The 14,659-nt window shown below is 43.7% G+C and overlaps 1 protein-coding gene across 1 annotated transcript in view; it reads right to left on the bottom strand.

Moving 5' to 3' along the window:
• LOC144781303 (sodium/potassium/calcium exchanger 4-like) overlaps positions 1-14,659 on the bottom strand; it is a 492,418-nt gene that overhangs the window by 225,205 nt on the left and 252,554 nt on the right. Inside the window, exon 10 of the mRNA XM_078660074.1 lies at positions 1,350-1,498. Coding sequence (XP_078516200.1) covers positions 1,350-1,498 — 149 coding nt within the window. The remainder of the gene's footprint in view (positions 1-1,349; positions 1,499-14,659) is intronic.

Here is a 14,659-nt window from a genome sequence, read left to right as displayed (position 1 = left end):
AGAGAAGACCGAAGTTCTCATCCTGGGCTCCACCCTCTCCATCTGGGATGACTCCTAGTGACCCGCAGTACATGGAACTCACCCCCACCCACAGACCATGCACGGTACCGCTGCATCATCCTGAACTCCTCGCTCATCATGAGCCACCAGATCAGAGCTGTCTTATCACCCTGCTGCCACACACTGCACCTGCTCCAAAGATTTTCAAGTGGATCCCACAGATTCCAGAAAGACTGTCACCCATGCACAAATCAGTAGCAGAATTGACTATGGCAATGCTCTCTATGCCGGCATCACCCAGAAAGTCATCAAGAAACTGTAGAACATTCAGAATGCCTCAGCTACACTCATCCTCAACATGCCCTGCTGCAGCCACATCACCAGCCACCTCAGAGACCTCCACTGGCTCGGGTGGTTATGCGCTATATAAATGGAATTTTCAATTCAATTCAATTCAACACAAGAATCATCTTCAAGCTCCTCACACATGCCTACCAAGCCCTACATGACGTGGGACCTGTGTACCTCAATCATGCCTCTCATTCCACACACGCACCAGAGATTACAGCTCCGCCCAACTGGCCCTGGCAACTGTCCCACGTGTCTGCAAGACCACAGCTGGAGGAAGATCCTACTCCTACCTCACAGCAAAGACCTAGAACACACTACCTCTCCACCTCAGGCAATCACCGTCACTGCCTCACTTCAGGAAGGACCTCAAGACCTGCCCCTTTGAATAAACAACAGCGCCTTCTCGGCCCAGCAGCTACCCCAGCACCTTGAGACCCTTACGGCTGAGTAATCACGCTTTACAAGACATATGATTGATTGAATGAGTTCTTTTTAAGCTTTGTAACTCGTAACTGTGGTTACATACCTTAGATGTTGAATCCACATGCAATGGCTAAGTAAAGGTATGTGTCAGAAAGTCAAAGTAATTATAGGTGTCTCATTAATAAAGGCATGGTGATGGTAGGTCAAAGTAATGGAATCAATGTATTTGTGATGCATTAAGTCAGCCGTTAAGCAAATACTTTTCATCTTAAACTCTGACTCCTATGTTCAGGCATTTCCTACTGCAAGGTTGCTGTCTGAGCTCTGCCATCAGGAGAAGCAATTTATCTACTAAGCTGGCTAATTTATACACACGTTAGAGTTTTCTAAAGTGCTAGTGGTTAATTCATTCTGAGATTTTACCACGAATTCGAAATGCAAAAATGGCAATTCTACCGATTTAAAGAAATTATTTCAGAACTAGGGCACTCCTCCCAACCTTTTCTAGTCACTCCCTAGCAAACAATGCATATGCTCTAGAGGAAACTCATCTTATTACTTATAAACCAGCTTACCATTGTTAATCTTGTTATTGGTCCAAAATTGTTGGTGATCATAATTTGTAAACCGGTGTCTGGAAATTGGATTTTTGAAGGACTGGAAGAAATTATCTCATCCACTACTGCCACAGAGTCCTTGCCATTATATATCGGTTTTGGCTCACCTGTTGGTAACAAACAAGTTGATTACTTATAGAAGAGTGAAACCTTCGGTTGGGCAAGTTTTAGGCATACATCTGTTGATATTGATCAAATCAATGCCAATGCTTATAATGATACACTTGCATATACAAATGAAATGACATCCCTATTATCAAATTTGCCCGTCATGAAGTTTCCTTTTTATATATATAATATATATATATAATATATATATATAAATACCTAGGGGGTAAACCCAACTCACTCTCCTATATCTGAGTATGAGTATACAATCATGTATAGAAGAACATTGATACAGAGGATTTAATATATTGCTTTTAATTTTAGTGTAGGAAACATTCAATTGCCCTTACTTGACTCTTTTAATCCAACAGAAATATATTACCTAAATTAATGTAAGGCACACATACAATGGGCCCGATCTTCAAACAAACAAAATAACAATCAATTTGTACAAAACCATACAAATGTACGTAAAGAAATATATATACAACACAAACAATAATACAATCAACTTTATTTTGCCAATACCCTAAAACTAGTGTCTACCCATTTATTTTGGGCGGTCCTCTCGGAGGTAGTCTAAAGATGTGTGCACAGAGGCAAAACAATACCCTTTACATAGCTCCCTTGTGTCACAAAACGCTTTTTATATCTCACTCATTTAAAATTAGTGAGGACTCCTCCAAAGTGAATGTCATCGACATGTACGCGTTTCAGCCTTTGTAATCTTTTCGGCCTCCTCAAGACGAGGGCAAAGGAACAATAATTATTACCTACTCTAAAGGTCATGTATATATCAACCTCGAGCTGCGCCTGAATGGCGCCTGAGTGGTGCCAGAGTTCACAAAACCGTCCCTTCTCTCATACGAAGTGGTCAATCTATCGTAGAAACCATGTCTATCTGGTATTTCAAATATCCACACTGCCTGCCGGTCAGTTGTGAAGTCTCGAGCCAAAAAATGCTCACAGTCCTCTTTTTAAAATCTATCTCCCTCATTACAATGGCGGACGGACTTCAGTCGGTCTGCCATCGTCTCCTATTTGGGACCACCCGCCAGCAAGGTGGCAGTCCCAAAATAGGAATTAGGATGAGACCTCCACCGTGGCCGTCGCATCACCCACCTTTAACATTGCTGCAGATGCTGCTGGCGGCAGCACCCATCGCAATGTTATAAAGGGATGTTTTACATATCCCTGTACTATGTGACAGGCACCATGCAGTGCCTGTCCCATGGTGCAGGGATATGTAGGGGGCACCATAGGAATGGGCAAGGTGGGAAGGTGGGCCCGCTACGGGCCCCATCAATGTCCATCCCCACCAGCCTTTTCATGATGGTTGAACAGGCATGGAAAGGCTGGTGGGGATGGATCTCATTATCTGACCAGTGGTGCAGAACAAGCACCGCCACCATTCTAATTAATTCACTCGTCACACTATTTGGGTCAGGTTAATTTGTAAACCTGTTTTGTGCCAAGGGATTTAAAATATTTAATCAACAATGCTCAGCCAGTTGGTCCCAAATGTTAATTTTTACCAAATCTGCATCTTTTTATCTACAGTTCAATTTACAGTGGTTAATACAAGTTACACCCTTCAAATCAAAGTTACCTCCTAACTGATAAATCCAAATTTCACGTTTGGCATTTTCGTTTACCTGTGTTTACTATAGCTATGGATTGCCATCAGAAAATCTATTTTAATTATCAGTTTGTCTTTTTTATGTAAAATGTGTAAAATGTGCCCTATGGAACCATGTTTTTATCTCGATCTAATTCTTTCAAATCAAGCACATTATACATAACCTACACCAGTGCTTAATTTGTGCCGGTGCCTTCCGGTGCTAAGCACCGGCACTTATTCATCAGGGCCGGGTCTACACCATGAGTCTGCAGTTCATATGGAATTGTGGCAAAGTCAGTAATATAATTTTATTTTTTATTTTCACTCACTGACTCACCACTGCAGACAGTATTGCTTGTCTCTCGAGTCATCCGCAGTCGTGAAGAGTGGTTGTGAGAGCCAATAATAAAAAGAGAACATTAATTCCCAACCATATATCCGATCCGAATTTGACTCAGGCGGCAGCCGTCCTTAGTTTAGTGTTACCGGTAGACGTGACATTGATTAGGCTGGTTTCGGTTCTGTGAGGGTAGGGGCTGTGCTGCAACAGCATGCGCAGATTGTTTTCAAAATGCCACGCCACGCCCCGGCGCACCCACACCCCACGAGGCATCGCCAGCAGTTGGAAGTCTTCGAGTCGAGGGCGGGCAGGCCGGCAGCAGGCCTATTATAGGAAAGGCAGTGCCGCCCGGCGCCCACCAGACACAGACATCAGTAAAACTGTAAGTAGACAGTAGCCCAAATGAACACTGTTTTTTCCTTGAGCGTGCAATGGTGACAGTCACCATGTTAGTTGTATACATAATAAGAGCTTTAGGAGTGAACGGACCGAGTGACGAGACAGAGGCCTGCCCTGAGGCTGAGCATTCATGCCTCGGGAGCCGGGCAGCAGGTGCAAAGCTCAGGCTGCAAGCAAGTACAGTGCCCCGGCCTGATAATCTGACTTTCGCTTCCTGATCTAGCGCGCAGTGCAGGCCAGCAGTCTTACAATATCTTTGGCTAAGCGGCCTCGGCCATTTTTGCATGAACGAGGATATACCATTCGCGAATGACTGTTAATGCAAAGATTCTAATAAGTGTAAAAAGAGTTTTGTGTTTAATAATACTCCCTGGCCTGGAAAAATACGGTGTCTTTAAATTACTTATTAGATTCAGAATGAGGCATTTGGGTGGTTTCCTGCTCAACAAATGGCCCTCGTGCTGTATTAGTATTAAAATGAAGACTAGATGAATGAGCCTGTCAACGTTCATGGGGGGTGATGGAGGGCGTATAGAAAGGAATTTTTCTAAACTGGTAACAGTTATACTGGAGCGCACTGCGTGTGTAAGTAAACGTAAATGCAATTAATGTATAACTGGTGCTCAAAGTGGAAAAAGTAGGTTACCACTACTTAATACAGCGTCATTGACTAAACATTAACAATTATCCACCAAGCACTCTTGTTTAGTTCAAATAACACAGAATAAATGTTCATGTATCTTTAATTTCATCTGTTCATCAGATTCGTGATCAATTTTCTTCTTCCAATGTATCACAGTATAACAGCCAACACGTGTTTCGTCTAGTCAGTCTATGACATACAGACTTCTTCAGGGCTGTAATTAATATAGTAACCAAAATTACATAACATAAATCATATGTAATATTCACAATTATAAACACCGAGTAAGTGTATCTAGAAAAGTACAACAAGAAAGTACTAATCACCAAGAGAAAAGCGAGAAATACCCAAAAGTGAAACACTGATACGTTTAATGCCCAAAGAAAAGAGCCCTCATTTAAACTAGATTGAAGTATAAGTAAAAAAGTAACATACCCAACTTCAATCCAGATTTTGCCAAAAAGTAATGGTTTCTAACCTGATGAACAGATGAAATTAAAGATACATGAACATTTATTCTGTGTTATTTGAACTAAACAAGAGTGCTTGGTGGATAATCGTATAGAAAGGAAGGCATGCCGTCTCAGAAAATTATGTTTCACAGGCTACATAGACGAAGATGCAGCAACATTTGCACATTATGCAAATTCACAACATTGTGTCCTGCTTGGACAGGCAACCATAGGAATCTACATTTCATATCATGCATGGACATTACCTGCATTTCATTCCTGTTAGGAGCTCATCACCCCAAACAGGGAAAATTGATGAGAGTTCTGCTGACTTGTTCACGTTGCTCAATGACTTATTTATAAGTAACTAAAAATGGTGCGTATTCATTCTCAGAATAATGTGTATTTCTAACAAGCTGTGCATTCTGTAGTCCGGTGTGGATTCCCAAAACCTAGGAGTTGGGTGATGGCCCAATTAATGTAATTATGTGGCGAATTACACTTTGAAATTGTGAGCTGGTTGTTTCTAAGATCACTGTGGTGTGCCATGATGAGTTGCGCCTGCTAAGCATAGAGTCCAGCAACTGGTTTCTTGTGTTGGAAGTGTCTAAAGTTCATACACACGTAGCTTGAGGCAATATTTGCTCACTTGTTTGCTTGTGCAGTTAGCATAGTGTGGCAACAGTACTGTGGTGACCAGATACATATGACTTTTAGCAGTGCCAGTTGACGATGCGGGTGGACTCATGGAGCAAGGGAAAAATAGGTGTGGCCTCCGACAAACACTTGAGCACCTGGACTTCATATTTTACAAATTAAGCACTGGCTGATTGGATATGTTAGACCTGATTACGTTTTGGATGCAAAAACGCATTTCGCTAACAATTGCATTACAGTGAGTGCGTAAATCACATTTAATTGCACCTAACATTTGAAACGTGTAAACCTTGTGAACGCCATGAAAGTAAATATCTCACATGCACTGATGCATGTTTTTTAATGGGGAATATCAGGCATCATGTGTTTCTGCTCACTCCTGTGTTATTGGAGGCACATTGCACACTGCCTGCACACTTTGAACTTTCTTACCATTGTTACTGTGAATGGGCCCTTTCTGGTGAATATACTAGCTTTGTTAAGCTGGAAGAAACCTGAAGGTCAAGGGTTAATATTGTACTGCAGCAACGCGCTCCTTTAATTTTTCTAGAGTGAATATAATGCACACTACGTACACATTTGCTGATGATAACTCTAATGTGATATAGATAATTCCATAATGAAACAGCCTCTTGGGCTACATCAATATAAAAACTGGGACCCAGACCCCATTATTGAAGTGACTGCTTTAGCAGAGCTAAACTGTTGTCAGCTTGCACTTACCTGAATTCTGGATCAAACAGAAGTTATTAACTTTTCTGTGTTCATAGCCACACATATATAGTAGGAAGCAGCAGATATGCGGAAAGAGGCATGCTTTCGCGGGGAAGGGCTTGTAGCCCTAGTCTGATTTTGTGGGGACACCGATTAGACCAGATGAGCACATTCCTGTCACATCATTAAAAAGGCCTGAGGCAGAAGCAGGGATTATTTTGATTCCTGTGGCATGCTGCCAAGAAAGGAGACAGCACTGGTACATGAGTAATCAAGAACATGAGACTGCTTTCCTCTCCCTTAGGTGAGTCGGGAGCAGCGTGAGGTTAGTGCACGACATTGGGAGGGGACAATAGGGAGGAGGGTGGAGAGTTCAAGGTTGCTTGGGTACCAGAGGGGCACTGACAAGAAGGGGATGCCCCTCAGCCTCCAAGGATAAAACGAGACTGGGCAAACAAAGATAATCGGTGGAGAGGGGAGAAAAGGGCGAGGGGGTGGGGATGGGTCTACCACATAGGAATTGACAGGAAAATTGGGGGGCAGAGGTCACTACACCACTGAGGCAATATTTGCAAGTTGGAAGCGGTAAAGGGAGCGCTCGGGGAGGGTCCCAAGGCCACCGGATGAAGAGACTTGAGAAAGTGTCTCTGGTGAGTTGGGGCCATAGGGGAAGTGTCAGCGGGCATTGCATGAGAAAAAGGGGGCAGTGCTGCTGGTGTGTAAAGAGGTGTACTGCACTCAAGGCTAGAATAATGGAGTCTAGAAGAATGAGGGATGTGAGGGTACAAGTGAAGCTGGCAAAGTGGCTAAGTGAAGGGCGTGGAGCAGTTGATGTTACTGCACATGGCTACGTTAGCAGAAATGAAGGCAGATCAGAAGGTCATGGCACCGATGAGGGCTAATCACATGAAGGTATAAAGGTGGTTGGAGAGATTAGATGGATGAAAAGCAAGAGTAGAAGTGGCAGGGGCTAAAGGAAGAGGGCTTGGCCCGTGTCAGAAGGAAGGATGAGGGGAAAGGAAGAAACAGGAGTGGGGACGGCATTAGAACATTTAGAGGGGGAGAAGGCAGTGACAATATGACTGATTTTGGACCAAGAGGAGGATGGGGTGCGTAGGTACATGAAAGAAGGCAGAGGCAAGGCACGGTAAAGGCAGAACAGTCAGTGGGGGAATGGAGATATACATGGAAGAATCCATCAGTGGAGCATTTGGGAGGAGAGGAAGTCTTGTCGGATGTACAGGCCAGGGTGATGAAGTCATGAAAAAGACAGAAAGAGCTAAGGCAGACTGTGAGGGGTGAAGGGTGGAATGAAGTGGAGACACTGAACATGTCAGAGAGTAGCTCTGAGGAAGAGGGGATATGGGGATTTTGTAGAGTCAGTGAGGGAGTAGGTGTGGAAGGAAAGCAGTAGATGGCACATGTAGCAGGAAGTTAAAAGGAGGCGGAGGACTGCAGACAGAGGTAGTAGTGGAATCAGAGCTGGAGCACGAAGGGGCCTCAAAGAAAACGAGGAAGAGAAAAAGGAGGAGACAGTGAAAAAGGAGGTAGGATTAGACCGAGCAGGGGAAAGGGAGGGCAGGAGGAGTAGTATCAGGGTGGAGGGCCTGGAAAGGATCCTGGACGTGTTGGAAGGAGTGTGAGAAAGCCATAAAAAGGCTAGATGTGAAACAACAGGAAGTGTGATGGTGGTAGGAGCAAAGCTACTGAAGCAATGCCAGTTATGAAAATGGGCAGTTTAGGTAATTAACGGTAACTGCTGCACATGTTTCAAAGGTGTTATAGTGCAGGGCTGGGACAGGAGGTGGTGTGTGGAATTGGGGTGGGTCAGCGGCAAGTGGTATTGTGCAGGGCTGGGAGTGTAGGTGGTGTGTGGAATTGGAGTTGGTCAGCGGGAGGTGGTATTGTGCAGGGCGGGGACAGTAGGTGGTATGTGGAATTGGGGTGGGTCAGCGGGAGGTGGTATTATGCAGGGCTGGGTCTGTAGGTGGTGTGTGGAATTGGAGTCGGTCAGCGGGAGTTGGCATTGTGCTGGCTGGATCAGTAGGTAGTGTGTGGAATTGGAGTGGGTCATTGGGAGGTTGATTTGTGCAGGGCTTGGACAGTAGGTGGTGTGTGAAATTGGAGTGGGTCAGTGGGAGGTTGTATTGTGTAGGGCTGGGACAGTAGGTGGTGTGTGGAATTGGAGTGGGTCAGTGTGGGAGGTTGTATTGTGCAGGGCTGGCACTGTAGGTGGTGTTGTAGAATCATATGTTTTCTCTGCACTCCAAAGATGGCTGTATTTTTCTAACCACTTGGTGGCAGCTGCTGGCTGGGGCCGCTGCTTGTGGTACATCAAGGACTCAGACATTCTATTTTTAGCAGACTTTTTTGCCGAAACACTTAGGTGGGCTGCGAACGATGATGAAGGATTCACTTTACTGTAACAAAAGACCGGATTAGTGATGTGTGTTAACATCCCCTTACCCCACAGGAATTATCTATGACATTAGCACGTGTAAAATATTTTTTAGATACATATTGTTCATACTGACTGCTGAGACAAGGTTAGATAAGTCCCTGTTGGCCTCAGATTCCTCCAAATTAAAATCCGGTTTCACCTGCTTTATTTTACATCAAAAAAAGCAATTGTTGTTGGCTCTTAGGTCTCAGTGCACTTTACCACCACTAACCAGTGCTAAAGTGCTTGCGCTCTTTCTTTTCAAACATGGTAAAATTGGCTTACACCGAATTGGCAATTTTAATTTACTTGTAAGTCCCTAGAAATGTGGTTCTATATGTACCCAGGGACTGTACATCAAATGCTGCTAGTGGGCCTGAAACACTTATTGTGCCACCCACTTAAGTAGGCTATTTAAAGATGTGTCATGTCAAGGCCAGGGCCTTCGTGTTAATTTTTCATGCTTTCTGGCCAGGGTGCCATTTGAGACATTTCCAAGCCTTCTGTCAGCCTGGGTGCTTATGTGTGACGTTTCCATGTTTTCTGGCCTGGGTGCTTAATTATGTGTGCTATTTCCATAGTTTATGGCCTCAGTGACCTGGAGGTTCATGTGTGACAATGCCATGCTTACTGGCGTGGGTGCTTATGTGTGATGTTTGCATGCTTACCGGCCTGGTGGTGTGACCAGGCCTGGGTCAGAGCCTTGGTGCTTATGTGCAACATTTCCACAGTATTCTGGCCTCAGTCGGTGGCCTGTGTGCTCATATGTGACAACATGAGTGACAATTTACTACGCTTTAAAAGTTAAAAATCTAACATGTAATGAAAAATTGTTAGTTTTGGCCTTTCTGTCTCTCAAATTTTCTTGGGGGGGACAATTCAACCCCCCAAAATCCCCCTAGTAGTGCTTGCTCACTGCGCTTCCTCGCTACAAACCATGTGGGGGGCTGGTCTCACTTTTACTTTGTTCTCTCTGATTCACTACTTGTGTCTATTTTTGGTGCTCTCTGAAAGAATGTCTATGGGTACATATGACTTGGTGGGTAACCTGGTGCCCTTTAAGGTAATCATCTACTATTTACTGTGCTTTGAAAGTTGATACAACTAAATATGTAATGAAAAATGTGCTGCAAAATTCACCATTTTGGTCTGTCGTTTTCCAAAATTATCCAAACCCCCCTAGTAACTGGCGGGCTCGCTCGCTACGCTCGCTTGCTATGCACCAGATGGGGGCTGGTCTGCAGAAATTTGCCAGGGCTGCTTTCAGTTCCCAGTCTGGCCCTGTTTGCCTGCTTCCTGTTCCTGCCGGAGAAAATGTGGGACAGAGCGGGCAATTTTTCAAAATTATTTTTCCTATTAAATTAAACCTCCCCTGCATGACACCCCTCCCCTTGCTACCCCCACCCCAACCTGCAAGCCATGGCAGCCCTGACTGCAATAATACAAGTTTTGATAACTTTTAAAGGTTTTATTTGCATTAGAAGTTTCAGTAAGCCCTTTTTATTCTTTTTGTTCAATGCATTAGTAACTTACAGGATGGCTGCCGTCCTCATGCTGATGGGAGAGAGACAGGCAGGGGTCTACCAAGGTGGTACCAGAAGCAGATATGGCCGACATGAGCCATATAGCACCATTAGCGCTGTGCTGGGAGCATTTGGCACATACCCCTCTGTCTGCCTCTTGTGTTGGTGGCTCACTGGGTGAAAGACAACACCTCTGTCCACAGTCCTCTGAAAAAGAGGACTCTTCTTGACCACCTATCATCAGTCTTCGACATGGTCAACCATCACTCACTCCTTGACACACTACAAAATCGAATGGGCAATGATAGCATGGCCCTTCAATGGTTTTCTTCATTCCTCATGGACAGGGCACAGAGGATAACAATTGATGACTATCTCTCTACACTGACTGTGGTTGAATGAAGGGTCGCCCAGGGGTCTTGCACCAACCCTATTCAGCCTATACATTGAGCAGCTTGGATTCTTCCTTAAGAAGGCAGGGATCTTCTATCATCAATGTGCAGATGATACACAAGTGTATGTAAAGGTCTCCTCACCAAACAACATCTCACTCCTTGTCAATTGTTCACAACTGGCTGACCTCACGTCATATAAAACCAAACCCTCCTACAACTGAATTTCTTCTCATCACCCCTTCAAAATCAAGACTTCTATTTCAATCCTGAATGTACACACAGAGCATCCAAAACAGTAATCCCACCATTGTTGAGGGTGCCATATTTGTAGGCATCATCCTAGACAAAAGACTCAACCTCCTTTCTACAGTCAGCACCATTGCCAGACATGTGCACTCTGACCTTTGTCTTCCCTGGGAATCCACGTTACATTCCAGAGCAAGAGCTGAAGTTTCATGATCGTGCACTAGTGCTCTCCAAAATAGACTATTGTAACTCTCTCTTGACTGCTCTCTGCAAAACCCATCACACCACCCTATACCGATCCTACACTCAGCAGCACAGTTAGTCTATGGAGCCAAAAGGAATGAACACATTACTCCTAAGCTGACTTTTAGGCTGGTTCCAAATTGAAGTCAGAGCTATTTTCAAGACTGCTTGCACCACCCATTAAGCTAAGCACACATTCACTCCCAATTACCTGGAAGACAAACTCAACCTATAAGGTGGCACTAGATCATAGTGAAACACTGCAAAAAATCCTGCTAGAGCCCTAATATTTTAAACCGGAATGTCTCATGGCACAATCTTTCTCAAGTAGTGCAATTAGAATTGTGAGCTCAATACCTCTAAATCGTTGAACTACAACCACACTGGTGACTTTCAAAAAGGACCTGCAGAATTGCCAACTCATACAGTGCTACCATGTGACACACAATATCGGCTACTTTCATACAGTCACGCGGTGAGGGGCTGATATCACACAGTGGCAGAGAAATAAGCTAAAACAACTGTAAACAGTGGATTTCAAGCTCATTTTTCAAGGCTTATAACTCCCAAAGTCCATTAAGGGAACACCCCAGGACATCTGCACCAGCCTCAACAAGTTTTGTTTTTAAAGTATAGGTTTGGGGGTGGGCGTGGCAAAAGTGCCTCTTAGGTACTTTTTGGCATAAGGTCCTGGCCAGCCAAAGTTTGGACCTGAAAGCCCTTCTCCTACAACAATGTTTTAACTAAGACATTGGTTCTTGGCACTGACATCTACACTGCCTCAGCCATTTAACTGATAAATGTGCCTCTTGTTTTTCTGTAATGATACCTTTGTAATGACTTTTGATAGTATTGTAACTTCCATGTGACAAAATATTTAAACTGTAAAGCGCTTTAGCACATTTGGGTAATGTCTGTGCTATACAGATAGATATATAAATAAATAAATAAAAAGGTGGCCAGACAGCAGGACTGCCCCACACTGCGAGGTAAGATTCAAACGGGAGGCAAGAACATGTCAACAAGTTACTGGAAACAAAACGGAGCCTGGAGGCGCATGGGAGCTGTTACTGTCTGCAAGGTGCACGGTGTTACGTTAAGGCTGTTTAATGTGGTGACCCCTGGTAGCCATAAATCATACCTGCGACAGCCGATGTGAGTAGTAGTGCCAGGTAGCTGTCTTTTGAATAAGCCCACTCCCTTCTTTCTACACTATGCACATGCCAAGCTTTACCACTGAGATAACCAAACACTTTTCAGCCCATCGCATTTACTCTGACCATTTTTAGGTCGAGGCTCGACAGCGCGTGCGCTGTCTGTAAGACCTGTTGTATCCTCTTCTATGGTCTCTGGCAGACCCAGTAATTGCCATTGTTTTTTCATGTGTCATTAACGAATTCTGTCTTGATATTAGTGTATTTCTGCAAATGTCCCTCCTTTCTCTGCTTAGCTCTCTTTCTGCCGATTTCACTCAGAGAACATTTTGGTTGCCATCACATGGTACAGCGTGTGATGGCCCCTCCTCCTGTATGGGCATTGCAGCCTTTACACAGCTTGGTTCCCTCCCACCTCACTGGTCCCAGCTGCACGGGGCTTTGTAAGTGCTCCTTGTTGTTGTTTTATTGGCCTGCCTTGTTTAGGACTTGTACTCTGTGTAGTTAGAGGAATACAACACTTGCTAGTCTAAAACCAACTGAAATTAAGCACATATATTAGAATGTTTTTTTCCAAACATCTGACATAAAAGCACCGTAAAGATATTTTCTCATTGCTAAAAGTGTCTTATGCCCGAAAGCATCAATGTGTGTATCTATACATGGTTAAGTAAAGCACTAATATATATAACAATATTACCACATTCATCCCAGACGCCGATCAGATTCAGTTTGTGAACTCTCTGGATGGCATGACAACAAAAAAGGACGTGACGTTGAGATAAATGTAATTTCTGCCAGTCAAAACCCTAAGCAGGGGTCTGAATCTGGCAGTGGCCCTGTCGTAGAGTTTGACACCTCTGCTATGGAGCCGTGAGCACCTCGGCTACTGAAAGCACCAGGTCACCATTGCAGCCATTGCGGCATGAGGTCCTGTATCTCTTCCTGGGAGCAGAGAGGGTAAGATATAAAGTAAAAGGTAAAGGTAAAGTAGATTTATAAAGTGCTCGATTGCCATGGCGTCTTGGCGCTAGGGAGGTGTGGGGAGGAGCTGCTCAGTTTGATCCTGCACTTAGTTGGAGGGAAACAACCAGGTTTTGAGCAGTTTCCTGAAATGCTGCCTGTTTGGTATGTATCTCACATTGACAGGTAGTGTAAACTCCATGTCATTTCTATCAACTAACAGGAAGTGTAAATATCGTAGGCGAATGGTGAATAAGTCTTAAATCACCTTGATTATTATAAATGTCGAGTGACCATAAGTATTAGAATGTGCGGGAATTCTGAGTTATCCGCGAGTAACATATCACGTTTGATGCGCTTAAATCACTGGTAACGTGGGAAAAGTACAAATAGGGAAGAAATGAGAATGGTTAACTAATAATAAAAAATCCCCTTTTTTTCGAGTCCCCGTAAAATTCTATATCTCTTGAGGGGACATTTGTAGGAAAATACTTTATTCAATGGTTGCCAGCGCGGGAATTCAAGATGAAGCCCGCAATTGTAAAGAACTACCATGGTAGTTCAATACGTACGTCGCACATCTGACACGTACAAGGTAGGGACCTACCCCTATAACAAATATCGCGAGACTTAGGAAAAGTGCGCGTTTCTTGCCGGTATATAAAGAAACAATAACGAGCATTGCTCACGGACAGTCCGACGATACGAGGTGCAAGAGGAGCAGGGATGCCGAATAGCAACAGAAAGGTAAGCCCGACCCACATAGAGCTTTTCGCTGGTAACTTCTAATGAAGCAGGGAGTTAGCATTATGACTATAGAGAATGGGAGAGACTATCTTTAAAGTTATGTGGCTATTGTTATTTCTAAACTTTTAAAGGTCTAATTTAGCGGGACAGGCGGTCGTATAAATATGATTGCGATCTTTCAAAATTCAGAATAAGACTTAAAACTTATGCCCAGTATGAGTATTATACCTATAGATAATGGGAGAGTTAACTAGTTAGGATATGGGGTGATGGTTACCCCGAAAATTGTAAAAGTTGAGCATATCAGGATAGGCAGTGAGTTAAATATCACGGCTATCTTTTATAAATAAGACTTATGCTTATGACGATTACCGTGTCTGTACAAGAAGTTTGGATAATGAAAACTTTTGATGCGCATTAAATAATATATAGGTCCACAGGAGTTACTGAATCCAGCTAAAATATGCCCTACCAGTTCAATTAGCCTAAGACAACATAATAGGGCTAACAAGAACATTTGCCTTGAATTGATTAGATGCGCTTTGTTTCTTAAATTAAATGCGGGCTTGAGAATAGTGTGCCGCATTATATTAATTGCATGACACCAAGCATGCTTTTATTTT

The sequence above is a fragment of the Lissotriton helveticus genome, chromosome 9, assembly GCF_964261635.1.
Source record: "Lissotriton helveticus chromosome 9, aLisHel1.1, whole genome shotgun sequence".
NCBI lineage: Eukaryota > Metazoa > Chordata > Amphibia > Caudata > Salamandridae > Lissotriton > Lissotriton helveticus.
The sequence above is the reverse complement of the archived record's forward strand: the minus strand, read 5'-3'. Positions and strand labels throughout refer to the sequence as shown.